This window comes from Gekko japonicus, unplaced genomic scaffold (assembly GCF_001447785.1).
Source record: "Gekko japonicus isolate JY-2015 unplaced genomic scaffold, Gekko_japonicus_V1.1 scaffold66, whole genome shotgun sequence".
In the NCBI taxonomy this organism is placed as follows: Eukaryota; Metazoa; Chordata; class Lepidosauria; order Squamata; family Gekkonidae; genus Gekko; species Gekko japonicus.
This window is the reverse complement of record NW_015163605.1, coordinates 946,531-967,080: the sequence shown is the minus strand read 5'-3', so window position 1 is coordinate 967,080 and position 20,550 is coordinate 946,531. Positions and strand designations below refer to the sequence as shown.

The 20,550-nt window shown below is 40.9% G+C and overlaps 1 protein-coding gene across 1 annotated transcript in view; it reads left to right on the top strand.

Annotated features, from left to right (window-relative positions):
- Window positions 1-20,550, top strand: part of METAP1D (methionyl aminopeptidase type 1D (mitochondrial)) — a 111,845-nt gene that overhangs the window by 77,003 nt on the left and 14,292 nt on the right. Inside the window, exons 4-6 of the mRNA XM_015407259.1 lie at window positions 3,678-3,826; window positions 4,888-4,930; window positions 11,653-11,816. Of these exons, the coding sequence (XP_015262745.1) occupies window positions 3,678-3,826; window positions 4,888-4,930; window positions 11,653-11,816 (356 nt within the window). The remainder of the gene's footprint in view (window positions 1-3,677; window positions 3,827-4,887; window positions 4,931-11,652; window positions 11,817-20,550) is intronic.

Sequence of the window (20,550 nt, the reverse complement as noted above, 5' to 3'; positions counted from 1 at the left end):
AGCAACCATCCTTGGGTCACGAGTTAACTGCCCTATACATCAATGAAGACAATGTCTATCTGTCTTATTTATTTATAGCTTGCCTCTCTGCCCAAAGGCGCTGAGGTCATTGTCCACCATCCTGAGCAATGGCAGAATTCTTTACAGAGTGCAGAGAGAGCAGTAAACTCACTGGAATGCTTAAATCCACCAGCAATACCCTTTACTTGCCTCTCACAAATTCATTATATACGGTATATATTTTTATATCTCAGATTTCAATTGAATTGACTTCATGAAAGCTTACAATAGCAATAAAAAGTACAATTGCAAAACTGTCATAGAAAGAAGAGCAGCAACTGAATTGACTTCATGAAAGCTTACAAAAAGTACAATAGCAAAACTGTCATAGAAAGAAGAGCAGCAATTAAATACAACAACATCAGATTTTTCTTCTTAAAAACAGCAGCAATAGAACAGCAAAAAATTACGTAAAAACAGCATATTCGTGTTGGGTGACTTAAATAACATTATCTGGGTTCTTAGGTAGTTGCTAGTACTTTACAAATATGTCCTGGGAGGATGATATAAAGATGGAGTGTCTCCATGGAAAAGGCACTCTCTCTGGTAAAAGGTAAAGGTTCCCTTGCTCGAAAGCCAGTCGAATCCAACTCTAGGGTTGCGGTGCTCATCTCCATTTCAAAGCAGAAGAGCCAGCGCTGTCCGAAGACGTTTCCGTGGTCATGTGGCCGGCATGACTAAACACCAAGGCACACGGAACGCTGTTACCTTCCCACCGAAGTGGTACCTATTTATCTACTTGCAATTTCTTGCTTTCGAACTGCTAGGTTGGCAGGAGCTGGGGCCAGAGACGGGAGCTCACTCCGTCATGCGGCACATTGGGTCTCGAACGGCCACAGCCTGCAGTTCAGCGTCTTAACCACTTGAGCCACCGCAGCTCCAACTCTCTCTGGTAGCCACCAACCTAATTTCTTTAGGAACCTAAAAGGAGGGCTCTGAAGCAACTTTTAAAGATGGGTCAGGTAAATAGGAGAGCATACTTGGGCCCATCTTATTGAGCGTATATGACCAAATCAGAGCATGAGGTTCATTGACTGGCAGTGGCTTCCCCTCATCTCAAGCAGGGGTAAAAATGGCTTCCCTCCCCCACCTCCTGATATCCTCTATCTAGATATGCTAGGGTTTGAACCAGGCCCGTAGTTACAGTGGGGCATCTTGGGGCCAGGACTTACCACCCAGGCCTCCCGACTTCCCATCCAGCCAGTCTCTTTTATTTTATTTTCCATGCACGCCAGCAGTGTACATCTGACCAGCTGTGGGCGAGGCACAGGCTCCTGACACAGTGCCCCCCGACTTATTTAAAACCCCCCCCCCCGAAGTAAAAATAAAATAAAATCCTGGCTATGGCCCTGGTTTGAACCTAGAACTTTTCATGCAAGGCATGTATTCAAGGGTGGTGTTACCTATGGGGCAGCCAGGGCAATTGCCCAGGGACCTGCCTTGGGCCGTGTGCGTATGACCAACAGGGGTGATTAAAAATGGTGGCAGAAGATAAATTCAAAATGCACAGTGAGGTGCATTTTTGAAGGGACATGCATTGTAAAAATTAGGCATTCTTTTCTTGTTTAGTTTAGATTAAAAAGGTAAAGGTAAAGGTTCCCTTGCTCGAAAGCCAGTCAAGTCCGACTCTAGGGTTGCAGTGCTCATCTCCGTTTCAAAGCCGAAGAGCCAGCGCTGTCCAAAAACGTTTCCGTGGTCATGTGGCCGGCATGACTAAACACCAAGGCGCACGGAACACTGTTACTTTCCCACTGAAGTGGTACCTATTTATCTACTTGCAATTTCTTGCTTTCGAACTGCTAGGTTGGCAGGAGCTGGAACTAGAGACAGGAGCTCACTCCGTCATGCGGCAACTCGGGTCTCGAACTGCTGAACTACTGACCTTCCACAGCCTGCAGTTCAGCGTCTTAACCACTTGAGCCACTGCAGCTCCCTAGTTTACTACACTTGATCTTAGCCAAAAGCTCCCTAGTTTAGATTAGGTGAAAATAAAAGGGGGGTAGGACCACTCCAACCTTAACTTTTCTCCAGGGCCCCAAAATCACTAAGACAGCCCCTGCATGCATTCTCCCATTAAGCAATAGGGAATGTAGTCCTGTGCTGTGTTATACTTAAATTGTGATAAAAAAACATATCTTGAATGTGAGAAGGAATCAGGCAGCAGGTTTGCTTGTTTTCTTAAAGAAGAAAAAGGGTTCTGTAGTACCTAATTCCTAAATCTTTTGCTGTGCTTGTGAGAGCTACATCTAGATGTTTGCTAAGGAAAGGTATCAAAGGTTTCTACCATTATATTGCTCTGGGTAAAGAGTCGTATTCTTGGTTTATAGCTCATTCAAATCACAACCAGTTTTCACAGGAACACTCAAAGGCATTTCTTGACAATGAGGGAGGCTTTCCTACCAAATTTCAGCTTCCAACCCTCACCATTTCACAGCCATTTCACAGCTGGTTCTGCTCTGGGGAAAAGGGGTGGTAACGATAATATTTAAAGTGTATATTTTTCCCACGTTGCTCATATTCAAAAATGGCTCAGACCCTTTTTTTGCAAAATCTTGCTAAAAATAATCAGCATTGGTACAAAACAGAACCTTAAAAAAACACAAAGCTTGAAAAATGAAAGTTTCTGGGAAATGACAGGTGTCTGGAATTGAGGTGTCATATTGGAAATGTTAATATAGATTGGACTGCATTGTAGTTGCTGCTGCTTACACGCTTCCAGACACAAGCTGATGTATTAAAGCAGGATGAATTTGAAATGTTCAGAATAGAAGATGCTTTTGTCTGAAATGCTGGGAAGCCAGCTCTTTACGGGGAGAAGGAAAATGTGTTAAAAATTTGACAACAGAAGCCATACTCTCAGTTGTTTATGTACTGCTAGTAACGTATGTGGTGTTTCAGAGAGCAATGTAAGCAATCCCAAGGAGTCTACTTCACTGGGTGCATGAAAGGGGATTGGGAAGCCAAAGCTTATGTTTGCAATAAGGAAGACATTTAGGCTGCATCAAGGCTTACTCAAAACCTGACAGGTTGGCCAGATTCCCCTGAGACTGGTGAAAGAGCCTACCATGCCATCAATGGTGGTGTTCCCATTTTGCATAGAATGCTCAAGAACTTCAGAGGCTGCATGAGAGAGTTCTCCATTTGTGTGCCTTCTCTCCTCCCTTGCCCAAACACCAAGGCTTAAGCCTTGGTGCATGTGGAGAAGTGGATATGCTTTACTAAAATCTGGCCTGGTCGCAAGCCGGTCACAACCAAGGTATCTTTGTTCAGAAACACAATAGGAATGTTCCCTTCACAACTGTGAAGATTGTATATGTGCCCTGAGGGGTCTAGGTCACAATTTTGGACCAGGCTCAGAGAAACGACACAAGGGCCCTGCAAATGGCCCTGGAACGTGGAGATAGGTGCTACAACTGTTTTCAGACAATGTCTTTCTGTCAATGTCCAAGTAACAGCTGTCTAGTATTGAACCATTTCTCATTAATTTTGCCAGTACTCAACTTTTTTTTTAAGTAATTCTAGGCTCCTTATGGAAGTGTCTTCCTTTTTATCGTGTTCAGGATGCAGGATCCAGTAAGTGCTGAATTTAACTCAGATTTTAAATTCTAACCTTTTAGGTTGGCATGACTACAGAAGAAATAGATTGCATGGTTCACCATGAAATAATCGGACAAAATGCTTACCCATCGCCTCTGGGTTATGGTGATTTTCCAAAATCCGTTTGCACCTCTGTGAACAACGTGGTATGCCATGGGATTCCTGACAGGTACTCTTATTTCTAACACACACATACATACACACACACACACACACTTCAATATAAAATCTGGGCATGTTTATAATCTCCCCCCCTCCAATTTATTTATTAAATGTATTAATCGCCCAGTCCCTGCAGTGCAGGGCTCTGGGCAATGTACATCATTCATAAAAATATCAAGATAAAACCATTAAAACATAATAACAGATTTCAAATGAGATGGCATATATTAATTGGTCCCATTTCGGACTGCTGGCCACTTCGCGGGCAGGGGAGAGGAGGGCAAAGCAGATACGAGGAGCAACTGGAACGGAAAGGGTGCCAACTGTGATGGAAAACTGTTGTTGTCCTCAACCAAATTACATAAATATTAAATCTACAGAATATCATTATTACATATCTCTATTTATTTCAGTGGGCTTCTGTAGAAATTCCTGTGAGAACATCACCAAAATGCCAGGGCAAGTGTGTAGCTGCTGTGCTTGGTGGATTGTGCTCATTGTCATCTTGTCGAAAGCTACCCAAATTGTGGTATAACTGGTTGTCATGGTGTAAGAAAACGATGTTTGGCCAATATGGGATTGTGTACAGTAATGAAAACAACGATTAGGACTTTACCACATCTCTTCCCAGCATGCCGTGGCACCGCAGTCTAGTGTGTCCCATTCATGAAAGAAAAAACCCTCAGGGGGAAAATGATAACTAATTCTTCCAAGCACACAACTAATATGTCATGAATGATTAATAAATATTACTTCTCCCCCAAAGGAAAACATGCCTATAGTCAGTCTCCCAGTTCTGACGGAAATTGCAACCATGTTTATCTTATTTCTTGCTTGACAGTACGGGTCGCTTTCCCCATTCTTAAGTCTTCTTGCTTGGGCTTCATTGGAGCTGGTGGGAGCTTGACGATTAGAAACACTTATTTCATTTGCCTCCTCTGCATTTGCTCCCGAGTCTTGTTTAGGCAGCTCTGTCGTGAGGGTGGGTGGGGGGGGGGGGTTCTTGGATTTCTTTATTGAGAAATGTCTGTCACCATTATGTGTTTTCTTTTTATATATATACTTAAGCCGCCCTCTCCAGGATGGCGATATTATCAACATTGATGTCACGGTGAGTAATTTGTGTGTGTATTAATTCTGTCTTTGATCAACTTTTAGAATTGGCAGTAGCAACAGGAAGAATAGTAGATTACAAATGTAGTGTGCGCAGATGAATGTGCCTCTCTCTTTTTTTAACTTCTAAGCCAAGGCACTAGCAGCTGGTTTCCTCTTTTGTTTTTTTTTCCCCCCACTCTGTGTTTATTCCAACAAGACCCAGGCCTGCCTTGAATTTAGGACTGGAATCAGATGCACTGAGATCAATGTTGGCCTAAGTGAAATGTCAACCCAATCCTGCTATGTGTCATGTTTTTGAGAAGGTGTAATTGTTATTGATCCACTGTGTAGTTAATGCAGAGCACCACGGTACTGGGCAGCAGCTGAAGACAGATATGTATGAGATGAGCTAACATGAAGAAAGCCAGCATTTTTCCTTCACTCTGCCATGATTGATCTTCCTCTTCCTGCTGATTTTGAGTGGGGCCTGTCATTATCTTACTCTGTCATTAGAGGCTACATTGGCCTGTGTATGTCAGTCTATTTGGACAGCAACTCTTTTGCTAGCAGTGTTCCCTACATTTATTAAAATCCCCGAAGGCAGTGTTGTGTTCCATTTATGGCACAAGAGCCCTGAACCCCTTTACTTCAAAATGCACAAGTTGATCCTTGGCTGGGTTAGTCTGAAGTATATGGGTTTCCCACAGGACTCAGTTGGCTGAAAACCTAGCATTTCAGCTTAACTGGGTTGCAGATCACTGAACTGACCACTGGATTTTTCAGGGTTCACATTCACGTGACCAAGGCTGTATACACATATACCTCTTTTCACAGAACATGGCCACCGTGCTTATCAGGAAGATTGTGGGTCTTGTGCATTTCCTTTATATGTCATTGGTAGGATCTCAGTACACATGACTGTAACTTCTAAAAAGGACTGACGTAAATCATTGATATAAATGCTGAGAGATGGTTTTATAATAAAAATCTCAATTTAAAGTGAACCAGGTAGGAGTCTAAAAGTATAAATGATATTTTCCATTTCAAGAGCAATTAATTATATTTCATTAATATTTTGAAATTACTTTAAAAAAAAAGGTTTTAGCTATTCATTTCTAGTTATGCATACACGTCCTGAAGTTTTAAACTTATTTTACGATTACAAATGGTATTAACCCTGCAGAAATTTTGATGTTGAGAAATTTCATCATCATAAAGAATGGCAAAATCTTCCTTGATAGTAATGAAAAATTCATCTTTAATCAACTCTCTGGCACCCTAGGTGGTGACTGTATTTGTGCTCCATTGCATGGTGACTTCTTGAATACTGCTATTTTGTTTTATGCCAACCAATCAAGGCTGATAAAATATCAGTTGAATACGGAATCATGGATGTTGTATAATAACTTACGGAAAATTTCACTTAACCACTTAAATATCTCTTGATACACTAGAGGTACCTAATTCTTTTGTTCATTTGTTGTTGTTTTTTACACTGACACAAGTAATACCAACCCAATTGCACCATTGCTTTAATCTCTGAATACATCTTTGATAATACTTTATTCACAGCTCTAAACTAATCATTTTTATGACCTTCCATTACCTGTAATCATTTCATAGTATTCAAAATATGTGATTAGGCCTAAGATTGGATTCATACTAATGTTTCCATTGGTGCAAAGACTTCCACCCATGGAGCACGATTTATTCCCCTCATACAGTGGCCTGAAATGCCCCCCCCCAAATCCTGATCCTGTCTCCTCTTCCCTAGGAACAAGGTGTCAGAGGGCATTTCAGTCTGCCAGGGCAAAGTCTCATTTCTGCAGATGGAAGTCATTGCACCTACAGAAATTTTAGCTTGAATCCAAACCCTAATCCTCAAATGTTACTTGTTGGCATGGCTCCATTGGGTCCAACATGGTCAAATGACAGGTTAAATGCAAATGTATAACAATATCCCAGTAGCTCAACATGAATGTGGAACCACAAAGGGCGGGGGGAGATTTGGAGAGGGAAAATAGCCATTTGCTGTATGGCCTGGGGCAGGGAGCACTGTGGTTCAAGAAACACAGCTCTTTGCACCGTGGCCTCTGACAGCTTAGCCCCTTAGAACTCAAGCATCTCACTCAAAGTTCCAACCAATGGTTTGGGCTGCCAGGATAGTCAAAGTAGCACATTGGACCCAGCAAGACAGTTGGCTCTGTTTCCTTCCACTATAGCAGTCCTTGTCCCAGTCTCCCTGATGACTTACTTCTCTTGAAACCAGGTCTGGATTTCTCTAGATCCCATAATTCCCATGGAAACACAAGACCTCTAGAATTACTCATTAACAGGGTCACTAGAGGTGTTGCCAATTCTTCCCTGATGCATGTCCTGATGATCTTGTGTGGTCTGGCTCAGTGTGCCCCCATCACTATGGTTATTTAAATCCAGAGACTAGGACCATGAACATACCAGACACTTTGTTCTACAAACCTGAGGAAAGCCCCAGGTTTGCAGAAAAATCCAAAGTCTAAAAAATAAATATATTGGGAGGTTCCCCCCCCCCTCAAAAATAATTGAAGCAGCTCCAGGAGAGCTCAGTGCCCGTTATATAGGTTGCTAGGCAACCACAACAGTACTGTCAACCTTCAAATCTTGGTTTCTCTCAGTGAATGGCAGAGGGAGGGGCAGGGCCCTTTCCAGGACTGTTTTGGCCTTCAAGTGAGGACTCATTGGGGCCAGGACTAGTAATAACTACTGAATAACGTGCTACCATCCAACTCACCCAGCACTGGTTGCTCACTACTATTTGACAGCAGTGGGAAACCCACTACTGTTTGTCAGCAGTGGGAAACCCAGATTTGAATGTACACTTTGTCATGGAAACTCACTGGTTAACCTAGGGCCAGTCACACACTCAACCTAACCTAATTCATATGGTTGTTGTTAAGATAAAATGAAGAAGAATGATGTACCTGTTTTGAGTCCCCATTGTAGACAAAGACAATATAAATGAAATAAATAAAAAGTAGGTTGGTTGTGAGTGGGAAGAAGAGAAGGAAGAAGGAAAACAAAAGAGGATATAGGGGCTGTCAGGAAAGAGGAAATAGTGGGGGAGAGGAAAATAAGATGACTCCTTCAGGTCCTTCTAGGTCCATTACTTGTCTGTTCCTAAAACCGTAGTCTTAAACATTCTTCCTTGCTAGCAAATCCCACTGAACTCAGTGGCACAGATTTTTAAGTATGTATCTTCAGAATCTGGATATAACTCGGAGGTGCACTCTTGTTTATCCCCACAAATGTGTTTGCTTGCTTAGAAAATGTGTATGCTGCCCCTCCTGATAGTTGCTTCAAATCTAGTTTTTGTACACTGATTTAGACTACTAATCTAATCATCCCTGCTTTTCAAGTAACATTGAAATGTAAATATTACTGCAGCTATAAAATTAAAAATAACAAAGTGTCCAGAAATATCTGCTTCCTGCTGCTATTGATTGTCCTCCTTTTGGTATAATGTTTAATACTCGAGTAAGACTTGTTGGTCTATCATAATTCATCGCTAATATGACTGAGGGAAGATTTTTCTTGGCAGCATTTATAATTGAAGTTTTTAATGGGCATAACTGAGCCATTTCATAGATAGGAACAATGATTATGGTCCAAAAAAAGGACAATTATAATAGATAGCATTCTACAATAACTTGTTTATGGTTACATACACGATCTATAAAATGATTAAATAATAATCTTCTGCCTATCAAATTTAAGTGTTTTTCTGTAAGTGCAAATTGTCTTGGAATTACAAACTAAATACATTTGTCGTATTACTTTTTTTGAGGGGGGGAACAGAGAATACTCAGGAAAGTGTTTTATTTACTGGACTCACGTGGTCTTTCTATGTTGTTTTAAGAATTACAGAAACAAATTCTTGGTACTTCCTTGACCTTCAACACATTACTGCTGATAGCCAGTAATTATCATGTAGGGCTTTTCTACATATTTAGTAGACAGTCATAATTTTAGCACTGAAACCTAAAAATCTACAATACACTACCCAACTGTGATTGTTGTTTATGCATCTCAAAATATAAATTTAAAAAAGATATATAAGTCGCTGTTACAGCCTGAATACCATCAACAACATTTAATAGTAAAAGTCTTACTTTTCAAATTCCAGGAATATTGGCTGAGCTTATAAAGGTTCTTTGACTGTGCTTATTTTTTTCTGCATAGTGGTGCTGGGTGGAATGGGGGACAGTGTGCTTTTGTATCTGAGGGGCTGAGGGAACATTATAAACAAAAAGGATCCTGAAAATTGTCCTAGTACCTGAAAGAAAGTACTATGGAGATTCCCCCCCCCAAGAGATAAAAGAATTTGACAGAACCCATTTAAATGCATAAAGAGAGAGCCAAATTGTCTAGATTTCTATGAAAACAGTTGAGCAAACATTGGTACAATATAATTTCCTTTCATGAATTTGGGGTGTGTGTGGCTTCTGTACACTGAATACAACCCAGAGCAAGTTAGTCATGGGGCATGCCGTGTAATTCTCTGCACATTTAGTCAGAAGTAGGCCACACAGCATTCAGTGCTTAGTTTTGCAGTACACAGCTAGGTGCTTAAGGGTGTAATTCTATAACATTGGGAATAAGTACCATTGAACACAGTGACACTTGTTTCTGAGGTAAACATGCATAGGATTAGATTGTAAATCAGATTGAATTTGATGGGAGTTTGTCAAACAGGATTGTACCTATCTGGTTGGATCCAGCCATCTTTTTCACTCAGTCTCAATTAATTCCCCTCCTCACTACAACCCTCAGCCTGCACATCTTTGGTCTCTGAGCATATCCTATGAACCCCAACAAGGCCTCCTCTCTTTATCAGGAGAAAAGCTGCTTCTAATGCCTATCCCTTCTTTTCCACTCTCTTCTAATGTCTAATTTTTAGGCAATGGAGATAATTGTGGCCTGATCCTGTGCATGTTTACCTGGAAATATCTTTGAATTTGGTAGGCTGTGCACCCAACTAAAAGGAACTTAATGGCTCGGGGTTTGTATGGGATCATTTTCAGAGTAGTTTACCTTTATGTTTAGGAAGCAGCATCTCCGGAAACACAAATTAAAAATAGGACTCCTCATATATATTTGTTTTGAACTCCTGAGTCCTTGATTGTACATAAGGCTTTAGTTAAAGATAGGAAGATTCTATAATGTTAGAACTGGAATTATCTCCTCAGAAATTACTGACAAATCCCTTTTGCCTGGTACTACTGTGTCAAAGGTAATCTTTTGTTTTTCTGGGAGCATTTTATTTCTGTTGAATGTGAGACATACTGCTAGAATTGCCATTATCCCACTACCTTTAAAAAAATCAGATAGATATATACAGTCTCCCCCTTTGGTAACACACAGTTATAGGTATTATTTTTAAAGGTACTCTCTAAAAAGGGCCAAGGTGTATTGATCATGTAGCTGTTCATGGTTGCAGTGATTTAACCCATTTTTTTCATGACTTATAGCTCACATGTACACTGGCCTGAAATACAGGTGGTAACTGGTGCTATTTAAAAGAAATTGAAACCAGTTTTTGTCCAGAATAAATTCCCATCCTCATAAGGAATGTGGGGTCTGCACTACATTTTGGATTATTAACTTTTTAAATGTAAATGTCCTCCTAACGCCTAGATTTGGTGCTGCCTTAATGTAAAGATAATGTATAATCTTCTAAGCTCTGTACGCTGGCATCATCTTAGCATCTCTTTGTGCCATGAAACAATACTCCTCACATGCCCCTTCAGAATCTAATCTGTTTACAGGAAAGAAGGAATAGACATTCTGTGCAAATGTCGTGGGATTTAAATTTATATTCAGTCAGTAGTCCCTTGACAAATGAAATTGGTGACACAGATGAACACTTCCAGGCCCCAGGGGAAACATGAACAGTTCGAGGCCTTGTGGGGAGATATGGGCAATGGGTCCTTAGGCCTTCATTCCAGCACTAGCTAAAGCCCTTTACCACACCTTCTCCCACCTGACCTTTTGGCATTTCATTTTCATAAAGGTAGATTCTGCATTGTTCTACGTTTCCCATCCTTAACATCTGTGCTTCTCTCAAGGTTTATGGTGAAATTTTATGCTGTAGGACTGCCTAAGCGGGGAGGGCGGAGTATAAATTGAATTAAATAAAAATATAAATAAATCCTGTTGATGTCAATGGGACTTGAAAAGGCTGACTCTGGGGAGGACTTGTAGCTTCAGTGTGCAAGGCGGGGGTTGTGGGTTTTTTTTGGGGGGGTTGGCTCACCTTTGCAAAGGAAGCCTACATCTAAGATATCTAAGCTTGCTAGGTAACCTTGAGCCAGTGACATACTCTCAGCCTAATCTGCTACACAGGGTTGTTGTGAGGATAAAATGGAGGAGAGGAAAATGATGTAAGTCACTTCACATTCCTCTTGGGGAGAAAGGCGGGATATAAATGAAGTAAACAAATAAAAAAATTAAAACACTGCCAGTCTTCATGTTACCCTGATAAACAGCTTTTACCATGCTCACTCACTCACACCCAGACCTCCCTTTCCTGTTCTGTTTACTTTACTGCTATATATTTACTATTTACTTTACTGTTATAGTCACACACACACAAGCAAATTACCCTTAAATGTATCACAAAGAGAGTTTAGGGATCTACTATAATTAGCTACTGTAAAGTGCAATAGTCTTAATAAAAAAAACTTTTCTACATCTGTTTAGGTGTATTTCAACGGCTACCATGGTGATACTTCCGAAACCTTTTTAGTGGGCAATGTGGATGAGTCTGGTCAAAAGTTAGTGGAGGTTGCCAGGAAATGTAGAGATGAAGCAATTGCAGCTTGCAGACCTGAGGCTCCTTTCTCTGTAATTGGAAACACAATCAGGTAAGCCTTCTGCTGACAAGTAAAGGGAGGGCTGGCAAAAGGGACAAAGGTTATTGGTGGTTTGGTGTAAAGCTGATGACATGTTTTGTGATTCAGAACCATCATTTCGGTCTGATATCACTATGTGAACTGCCAACCTGTAATGTTGTTCCCTCGAGAAGAAAGGGATTTTTAAAAAGTAAATCACACTAGGCAGGGTCAGCAAGAGATACCCATAGAAAAAGCCAGAGACATACCTCAAACTGGCTTCGGTCATACTTTGGTAGGTATGATTGGAAGTTGTGCGCTGGCTATCTTGATAAAAAATTAGATTGCGAAAAAGGCGACATAGTTATAGATTTGTGGCATGTAGAATAATGTCAGCAAGGAATGAATTACAGTGAGAGTGAACTACTAAATGCCTTCCGAAATATTCAGTGCTAGAAAACTCTTCCATTTCATGCCAGATTATATCCAAGCATAATAAAAGCATCCTTAAACCAGTTTCTCCTGTTTTAAAAAATTAATCCTGGTGCAGTGGTAGAATTGAAATGACCGATTGTGTTCAGGTTGATTAAAACATATTACTGGTTTCTTGTTAGCATTTCTGCACAATTTTTTGGAAAGTCTTACACCTTTTCATTAATATGTTTACTAATGGCTACCAGGGGGGAAAGATTGCTTGAATCTTGATGGCTGTAAAAACGTGCATGGCTCAGAATCTTGAAAAGATGCTGCTTTCCCTCCTCCCTGGTATGAATCTTCAAATACTTTAAGCGGAATAAGGGGCGGGGGGGGAGGAAGAGCAGCAAAATATCAGTTTGATGTATTTATAGCTTTAAAAATATTGTAACAGAGTCTGAATCAAACTTTAGTAAAACCACTTTGGGTTATATCTGAGAAGCTTTTATTGAAGACTTTGTATAAAATTGTGTTTTTGACAGTTTTAAATTATAGGCTAACTAGCCTGGGGGAAAAAAGATAGTGTCTTTCTGTTCTTTCATAGGAAATGTTGAATCAGACCCCTACTGGGAAAAGAAATTTAATGCATATCTCACTATCTTACTGTCCATGAATATAATAGAAGTGAATTCAAAATGTAGTTTTATTTTTGCAAATGGGATGAGTCTATGGATGCACCTCCGTATTTTTGAACACCTAGGGTTCAACAGATTTACTGGTGGTGCTCTTGCATTTTAACAAAATTTATTCTCGAGTCAAAGGGGGCACAGAAGACGAGATTCTTATTCAAGCATTCTCTTGAGCACTGCATTCATGGCTGTGTCTAAAGGGCATGTCAGCCTTTGATTCTCTCTGAGAGGTAATTATCCTTTTCCTGTCACGGAACAACAAATGATAGCTAACTACAGAGGCACATTTGCAGTAGTCACATTCATCAACTGCAGGGGAAAAAAAATTCAATTTAATTGTGCAACACAGCTGCACATAGGCTTTTTGAGCATTTCTGTTGTTCTCCCTGTCTTGCTATTCCTCCCTACCAGATCTATTTTTTAAACTTTTTTCCCCCTCTCTGCTTATTTTTTTCTCCACCACCCCCCTTTTTTGTCTCTTCTTCCATTTTTACTCTCTGTACTTTCTTGTTAAAGTAATTTTCCTTTGTGGCTCTCATTCTTTTTTTCCCCCCCATTGAAGGCTATGAATGTAGAAAATTATCACAATTACTCATATAATTGAGCCTCTTTGTAGCAAGTGCAACTCCAGTAGCCTTTCTCCATCATGAAAATGGTTTCATTATAGGGTTTTTCATATTCTCTGACACCATCTACACAGAGGAACAGGCGTGCAGATGAGATGTACTAGGAATAGGGTAGAGCAGGAAGGTCACAGTGGGAATAATTAGTTCTGCTATGGAAAGAGCATCTAGGCCTTTTTACCGCTACATAAATGTACTGTCCGTGGCTTTTAGTCACAAAAAAACTTGCTAACAAATGGAGCTCCCGCCTACTACTTTGAAAAAAAGATTTGTATCAACACTACAATTTTCCATCATTAAGACTAATAACACAGAGCCTAGTATACATCAAGGGGAATAAAAAGAAAAATCTCACATTCAAGTGGCGGCTGGGTGCTGACCTTTGTTCCTCCCTTTTTGTGTATGACTTAACTCTTTACAAAAAAAGAGAGAGAGAGAGAGCCACACGCCACACCAACGCGCAGGTGAACTCCATCCAGTGCCAGCAAAGTACGGCATTCACTTGGAAAAAATCTGATAAATCTCCATGCAGGGTAATGCGTTTCATTAGATTACTACATTAATTCTAGTTGTATTTTTTTTTTAAGGGAGACAAGATGGGCAGAATTGAAAGTGACATCGGTCTCTCTCATTCCCCCCCCCCTTCTTGCTACGTTGATACCATAGGTCAGTATTTGCACAGCATGTAAATGCGTATGCAAAGCTGTGTTGAAAAGCAAATTAATCTGGATTGGTCCATGGTCACAGTTACATACAAAATAACAGACCATGATAATCTGGGGTATTTCCCCACCACCACCACATCTTTGGTATCTTATTCTGTGATTAAATATGCTGGTTTTGTTTAAATCTTCATATCGGTAAGAATTGGAGGCTTATCTGGGCTTGTTAAAATTTCGTTATCTTTTTGTTGTTTTATATTCGTCATCAACAAAGACTGGAGATTGGTGTGTGGGGGGGAAATATAGATTTCCGTCTTGCCGGCATTAGAGAAAAGGCTCATTCAAAATGTAAATGGGTTCCATCTTTCTACAAGTGCAGTCGGTCTCTTTGCAGAGCGTATTTTAAGGCCCCACAGAACAGCCAAATACTTTGAACATATAGGGATGGGCTTTAAAGGGATTCTGTAGTCCCAGAATGTTTTTTAATTCTGTAATTTTGAGTTAAAGGATCTGTCAGAAAAACACAGACATTATAAAAAAGAAAAGAAAAGATCGCATTGCTGATTGGTTTCCTTTGCCTAAGCGATTGCTGATCTGTTGGTGTTCAATCTATTTAAGCTGGTCACCAGACCTCAGAGGAAGCCCAGTGGGGCCAGCACTGCTGGACTTCACAGCTCAGTATACATCGTTAGGTTTTTCTTTTTAACTTGTTGAAATCCTTGTATAAAAATTACAGTTCTTTAAATACAGCAAATCAGGATCCCTGAAAGTGCTTGCCTAGGTCCAAATAAATGAAAACATAGCTGTAGTTAAATAAAAACCAATTTCAAACTTGTAGTTAAAATTACTAAGATAAGAGTATCAATAAATGGTTTCTAAATGTTTTAACTTATAAATATATGTTTTGATATTAATTTAGAACAATACAAAGGCAGACTTTAAGAAAAAGAAATCTGTTTCTATCAGATTATGCACATTTAAACAATAAGTGGCGCAGGCAAAATAAGTCATTTTAATGTCATCTGTGATAGATTTTCTTTGACAGCTACTGTAAATTACAATTACACTGCTTCTCCCTGCACTTGAAAGTAAGCATGGCAATAAATTATCTTTTATTTCAATCCATCATGTCTGCCTTTCAGAAACGGAGCACCTCAAATAAAAGTTCAGCGCTATTGTAAGGAAAAATATAGTAATTTATGTTAGTTTGAAACTAAAATGTACCTTTCTTTAAGGGAGAAAGCCCACAATTGTGGGTTTTCAAAAATATTACTAATTATACTTCATCATTCATTGTCATTAGAGGGAATCCCTGAACTTGCTCGTTTCCATAGTTGTTAGATTGCTACTTAAGGAAAATATCTTAAGCTCTCCCGAGAGCATTGTGTAAGCAAACAAGGTAAGCCAGTATGGTACTACTGAATTAATCTTCTAAAATGTGTGTTCCAAAGTTGGGCTGGCTCTCCATTATAGGTAGCCCCATGCCTGCCTTGATTAGCATTGGCTCACTGTTGTGTTTAGTCACATGTTCCCTTCTGTATTAGAAATAAAAATTAGGAAAAAACCCTTGCACATGTTTGGTCGTGAGGAAGCAACTGCTGATGTGCCTATCTATGGTTTGGTTTCCCATCACTCTCCTCCACTCCCACCCCCGGCTCCTGTATTCTGCAAAATCTCCATTATGAATTAGGTGATTTTTGCACTCAAGGTTCTGATTTTCTGTGCTTCTAAATAAGCATTTTTATTTTACATTTTTGGTCTTAGGGGAATAGCGCCAACATCAGCAAGTCTTGTCTTGCAAATCTGCAGGGACATGCGGTTGTATAAAATAAGAAAAAGTAGGGGGACAAAAGACAAGGTTTAAGACGGCATCTGGGGATAGCGTAGGTTCCATGTGCAAAAGATGGTATTTATACATCTCTGGGTTAGAGAAAAACTGATGGAGCAATCCAAAACAGAGTTATACTCTTCTAAATCCATGGACTTCAATGGATTTAGAAGGATGTAACTCTGCTTAGGAGCACACTGTGAACCACTGAAATAGCCTTATAATCCAAGCATGGTAACAGTATCAAACTTAAGGCCAGTTTACACTATGTTCTTTCTCTTTTTTTTGTCTATAGAAGCCATGCTGATCTTTTCTTGCTATGATCTTCCATGGAGAAATATGATTTGTGAAGTGGTATGCTTCATGGGTATGGGTCAGAGTGGCAATTTCCCCATTTGCTGCAATCACTGGAGCTTCTGTAACTGTATCTGTGACCCCCGAGTTAACATACAAAGTGTCTTCACAAGAGGGTATATCCAGGACAGAAAATGTTCACATGGACAGAAGATGTCTTGTCTGAGCCCCCCAAAGACTGAAAAATATATGCAGTGCAAAGTATTCAAGTCATATGTACTTTGTGTATGCTTCAATTTTTTTTTAACCAGCAGTGAAATCCTAGCGCTGTCAAGGCTTTCCTTTACTCCGCAGCTGTCTCTAAAAGGAGAGCAACAGATTTAGTCGAAGCCAAGTAAATAGGCAATTTGGTGGTGCATAGATTGACACACTGGGTTCTCAAGCATGACTGTACCACCTCAACATTCCGAAGAGCTGTTCCTTCAAAGTCACTCCCCAATCAAACCTTAACTGCATGTTACACGTGTTGCTCAAAAATTTAGTGAAGTCACTAAAATGACTTCCATGATGAAGCTTGCATATACACAGATTGAAAGGTTACACGCCATTCCGGTGCACCTCTGGGAAAGGCCACTCCAAACTTGCAGAAAGTGACATGGAGTTGTCCCATCTCAAAAATTAGTCTTATGGGGTTACACACATGAAAGCTCCCCTATCTGTGATATTTACACAACAGTGAGAAGGGTTGTAGCCAGTGTTCCCTCTAAAATGAGTTAGTGTGAGCTAGCTCACAGTTTTTTAGCCTCCGGCTCACAGATTTTTCTCTTAGCTCAGGAAGGACGGCTCCAGAGCAAACTAATTTACACAGTCGCCGAATCGCTCGCTCACAACTTTAATGCCAGTAGCTCACAAAGTAGAATTTTTGCTCACAAGACTCCATAGCTTAGAGGGAACATTGGTTGTAGCCCAGCCCTCTCCCTGGCATGGAATGCGGTTTTGGGAGTTGCTTTAAAGGATCAACCTGCCTGTTGAATTGTGAGGTGGTGGAACCGTGTGTGACAAGCCACTATGTCTTGGGGGCCCTTGTAAGGGCAGAAAGGTGGGATACAAATTTCGTAATCCACAGAGCAGATCGATCAGTATTTTGCAAGGCCATAAACAACTTCTGCTTTAACTTTACTGAACATCTCAAGGCCACCTTCTTCTTATTACAGTTGAGCCAAGAGAAGGCCGGGAAGCCTTCTTATTATTACAGTTGAGCCAAGAGAAGGCCGGGAGGTAATCCTGAAGCTCTGTTGCTAAAGACTTCAGTTGGGATTTATTTCACATGTTTCCATCATTGCCAGATTACAAACGGATAAGATATAGAGTTTCTGTGCAATCTTACGCCAAGTAACCTAAAATGACTGCAGTCCATGGGTTTAGCCTGGATTAACTTTGCCAAGGATTGCACTGTTGGTCACTCAGGCCTCAAAAGGCCATACCCTTTGCTGTTCACTAGGATGACATGAGATTCTGCAGGAAACAACTGGAGAATCTTGTGTTTCCTTCCCTGACTCTTTGTGTCAATTGAGCTTTGAGCCTAATACCGTCATCTTGGAGGGGAATCTTTTGGAAGGATCTCACCCAGCCTTTTAACTTTCTGCTTTTCTTTGAGCTCTAGACTTGCTGTCAGTTTTTTTAGATTTCAGGCCAGTGAGGTTGGAGGACTGGCCTGCTTTCTTCTACACTGCTGGACCATAGCTTCGGAACACTGCCAGACGGGCTGCCCTGGGTTTCCACATGTCTTATGGAAGGCTTTCCTGGATTCACTTTTTAGCTGTATCTATAGTCTGAGTTTCATGGACTGGTTCTTTTCACTGCACTCATTGTTGTCTTTTTCTTTTTTGCAGCTGTTGTCAGGTTAATACTTAGGGGCCCAAACATATGGAATGTCTGAGGTAGCAACCTGGGAAATTTGGATTTAGATTCCAGCCACTGGCTCACTGGTTGGCCTTGGCAGATTAATCCCTTTAGGCCTCTCTTATAACATCTGAAACATGGGGTGGGGGAAAATCTTTAAGCATCTAGTAAGCTTCAAGTTGGACTATAAGGAAGGCCGAGCGCCAAAGAATAGATTCTTTTGAACTATGGTGCTGGAGAAGACTCTTGAGAGTCCCTTGGACTGCAAGAAGATCAAATCAGTCAATCCTAAAAGAAATCAACCCTGACTGTTCCCTGGAAGGCCAGATAATGAAACTGAAGCTCAAATACTTTGGCCACCAAATGAGAAGGGAGCACTCACTGGAGAAGACCCTGATGCTGGGAAAGATTGAAGGTCAAAGAAGACGGGGATGGCAAAGGATGAGATGGTTAGACAGTGTCATCGATGCAACGAACATGAAATTGAGCCAACTTCAGAGGACGGCGGAAGACAGGAGGGCCTGGCGGGGGCTGGTCCATGGGGTCGCGAAGAGTCGGACTCGACTGTGCGAATGAACAACAACAAAGCTTCAAGTAGAAAGCCATCTAGCAAGGGCCTAACAAAGCCCAAATCCATTGGCTGACCCAAGTGTCAGTGATTTCTCTGGTTGCAAAGTACTGAATGGAGGAAGATGCCACAGAAGTATGGTTTCTGCTCTCTGTGAGCCTGAGTTGTCACTGGCCTTTGAAATAAATGCAAGTCTGATTAATTTATTTTTTCCGTTGATGATTCTGTGTTAGGGAAGGGACCGCAGCTCAGTGATAGAGCATCTTCTCAGCCTGCAGAAAGTCCCAGGCTCAATCACTGTCATCTCTAGCTAAGGATCAGGCAGTAGGTGATGTGAGAGACCTCAGCCTAAGGCCCTGGAGAGCTGCTGCCAGTCTGAGTAGACAATCCTGACCTTGATGGACCAAGGGTTTGATTCAGTATAAGACAGTTTTGTGAGAGTGTGTGTGCATTGCCTAATTTCTAAATTAGAAATGGAGCTTGGAGGCTCAGCCTGTGTCCTGTTGTCTAATATTAGAGGAAGGAGCTGTTGTTTGGGGCAGAGAGGACTAGTTGTCATCAAAAGACACTTTGCCTGTGCTCAAAGGTAACCTTCATAATTCTACAGGTTTCCAGGTCTGACTCCCAACACTGAAAATATATTCCATGTGCTCTGTTTACCCTGTCTCAAAGCCCAATTTCTGAACACCCTTTGTATTGATTTAAATAAATAACATGTATTTATTTAACATGTTTCATGCTCTCCCTTGTCTTAGATTAAATCCCTTAGATTTCTGCAGAAATCTCTGTATACTGTAATTTATAGGTAGTTATGATAACTGTTGAATGTTCAGAGATGCTCTTTCTTTTTTTTTAAGAGTTCTTTTCTGAAACTGGAAACATCATTTATACAAGCAGCATTTCTAAAACTAGGCAGTGGTGTGCCGACATCCCTGCAAAAGTTGTTCTAGAACTGTGTTGCTGCCACTGGCAAAACTGTACCTTGGTCCCAGCAAGATCGAATTCCCTGAAAAGCTAGAAGTTGGAACAGGGTCTGAAGAGTTCAGAAGGGAGAAAATGCTTGTGCCAACTGATCAGTCCACAGATATGGTCCATTTCATCCATTCATTTATATCCTGCTTTTCTCCACAATGGAGACAAACAGCAGTTCACAACTCAAAAATAAAGTACAGTAGTATAGAAGAAACAATTGAAAAGGAGAAGGGAAGAGGGAAGACTTCTCTCTCTGTCAAGAGATCATCCTACCAGTTCTAGGCTGTGCCATTCAGGCTAGGGGCCAAACAATACTTTTGGGTGGTGAAATGGGTCCATGTTCCATGGACTTGACTTGCTTCCCCTACACAGCAGCTGCAGGTAATCTCCCTTTAGATATTGGTTGGAACCTGATTTGGCTTGGAACTGCATTTTCCCAAGCTCAGTGGTATAACTATGGAGCTGCAAGTGGAGCATTCTGAGCACATTCAGCTCAAAAGTTATGCAAATAATTCCCTGCTGGGGCCATTTTGGCTCATGCCTAAGTTCTGAGCCAAATCGGCTTCCCATCATTTTTTTAAGTGACATTCCTTGTAGCTGATGTGTGGGCTGCAGTGAAAGTGAGCCAGGCTCAGGGAACCCCACTTGCCACAAAATGTATCATGTAGTTTGCCCCTAGCAGCCAAAGGTGAAGAGCCCTTTGACTTGTACCTCACATGTCCATACCTTTAGTACCTGCAACAGGAGAGGGGCAAACACTCAGCCAGGATCTTACAAGCTGTCAACCATCTTCCTTCAATTCCCCCTCCTGCTGA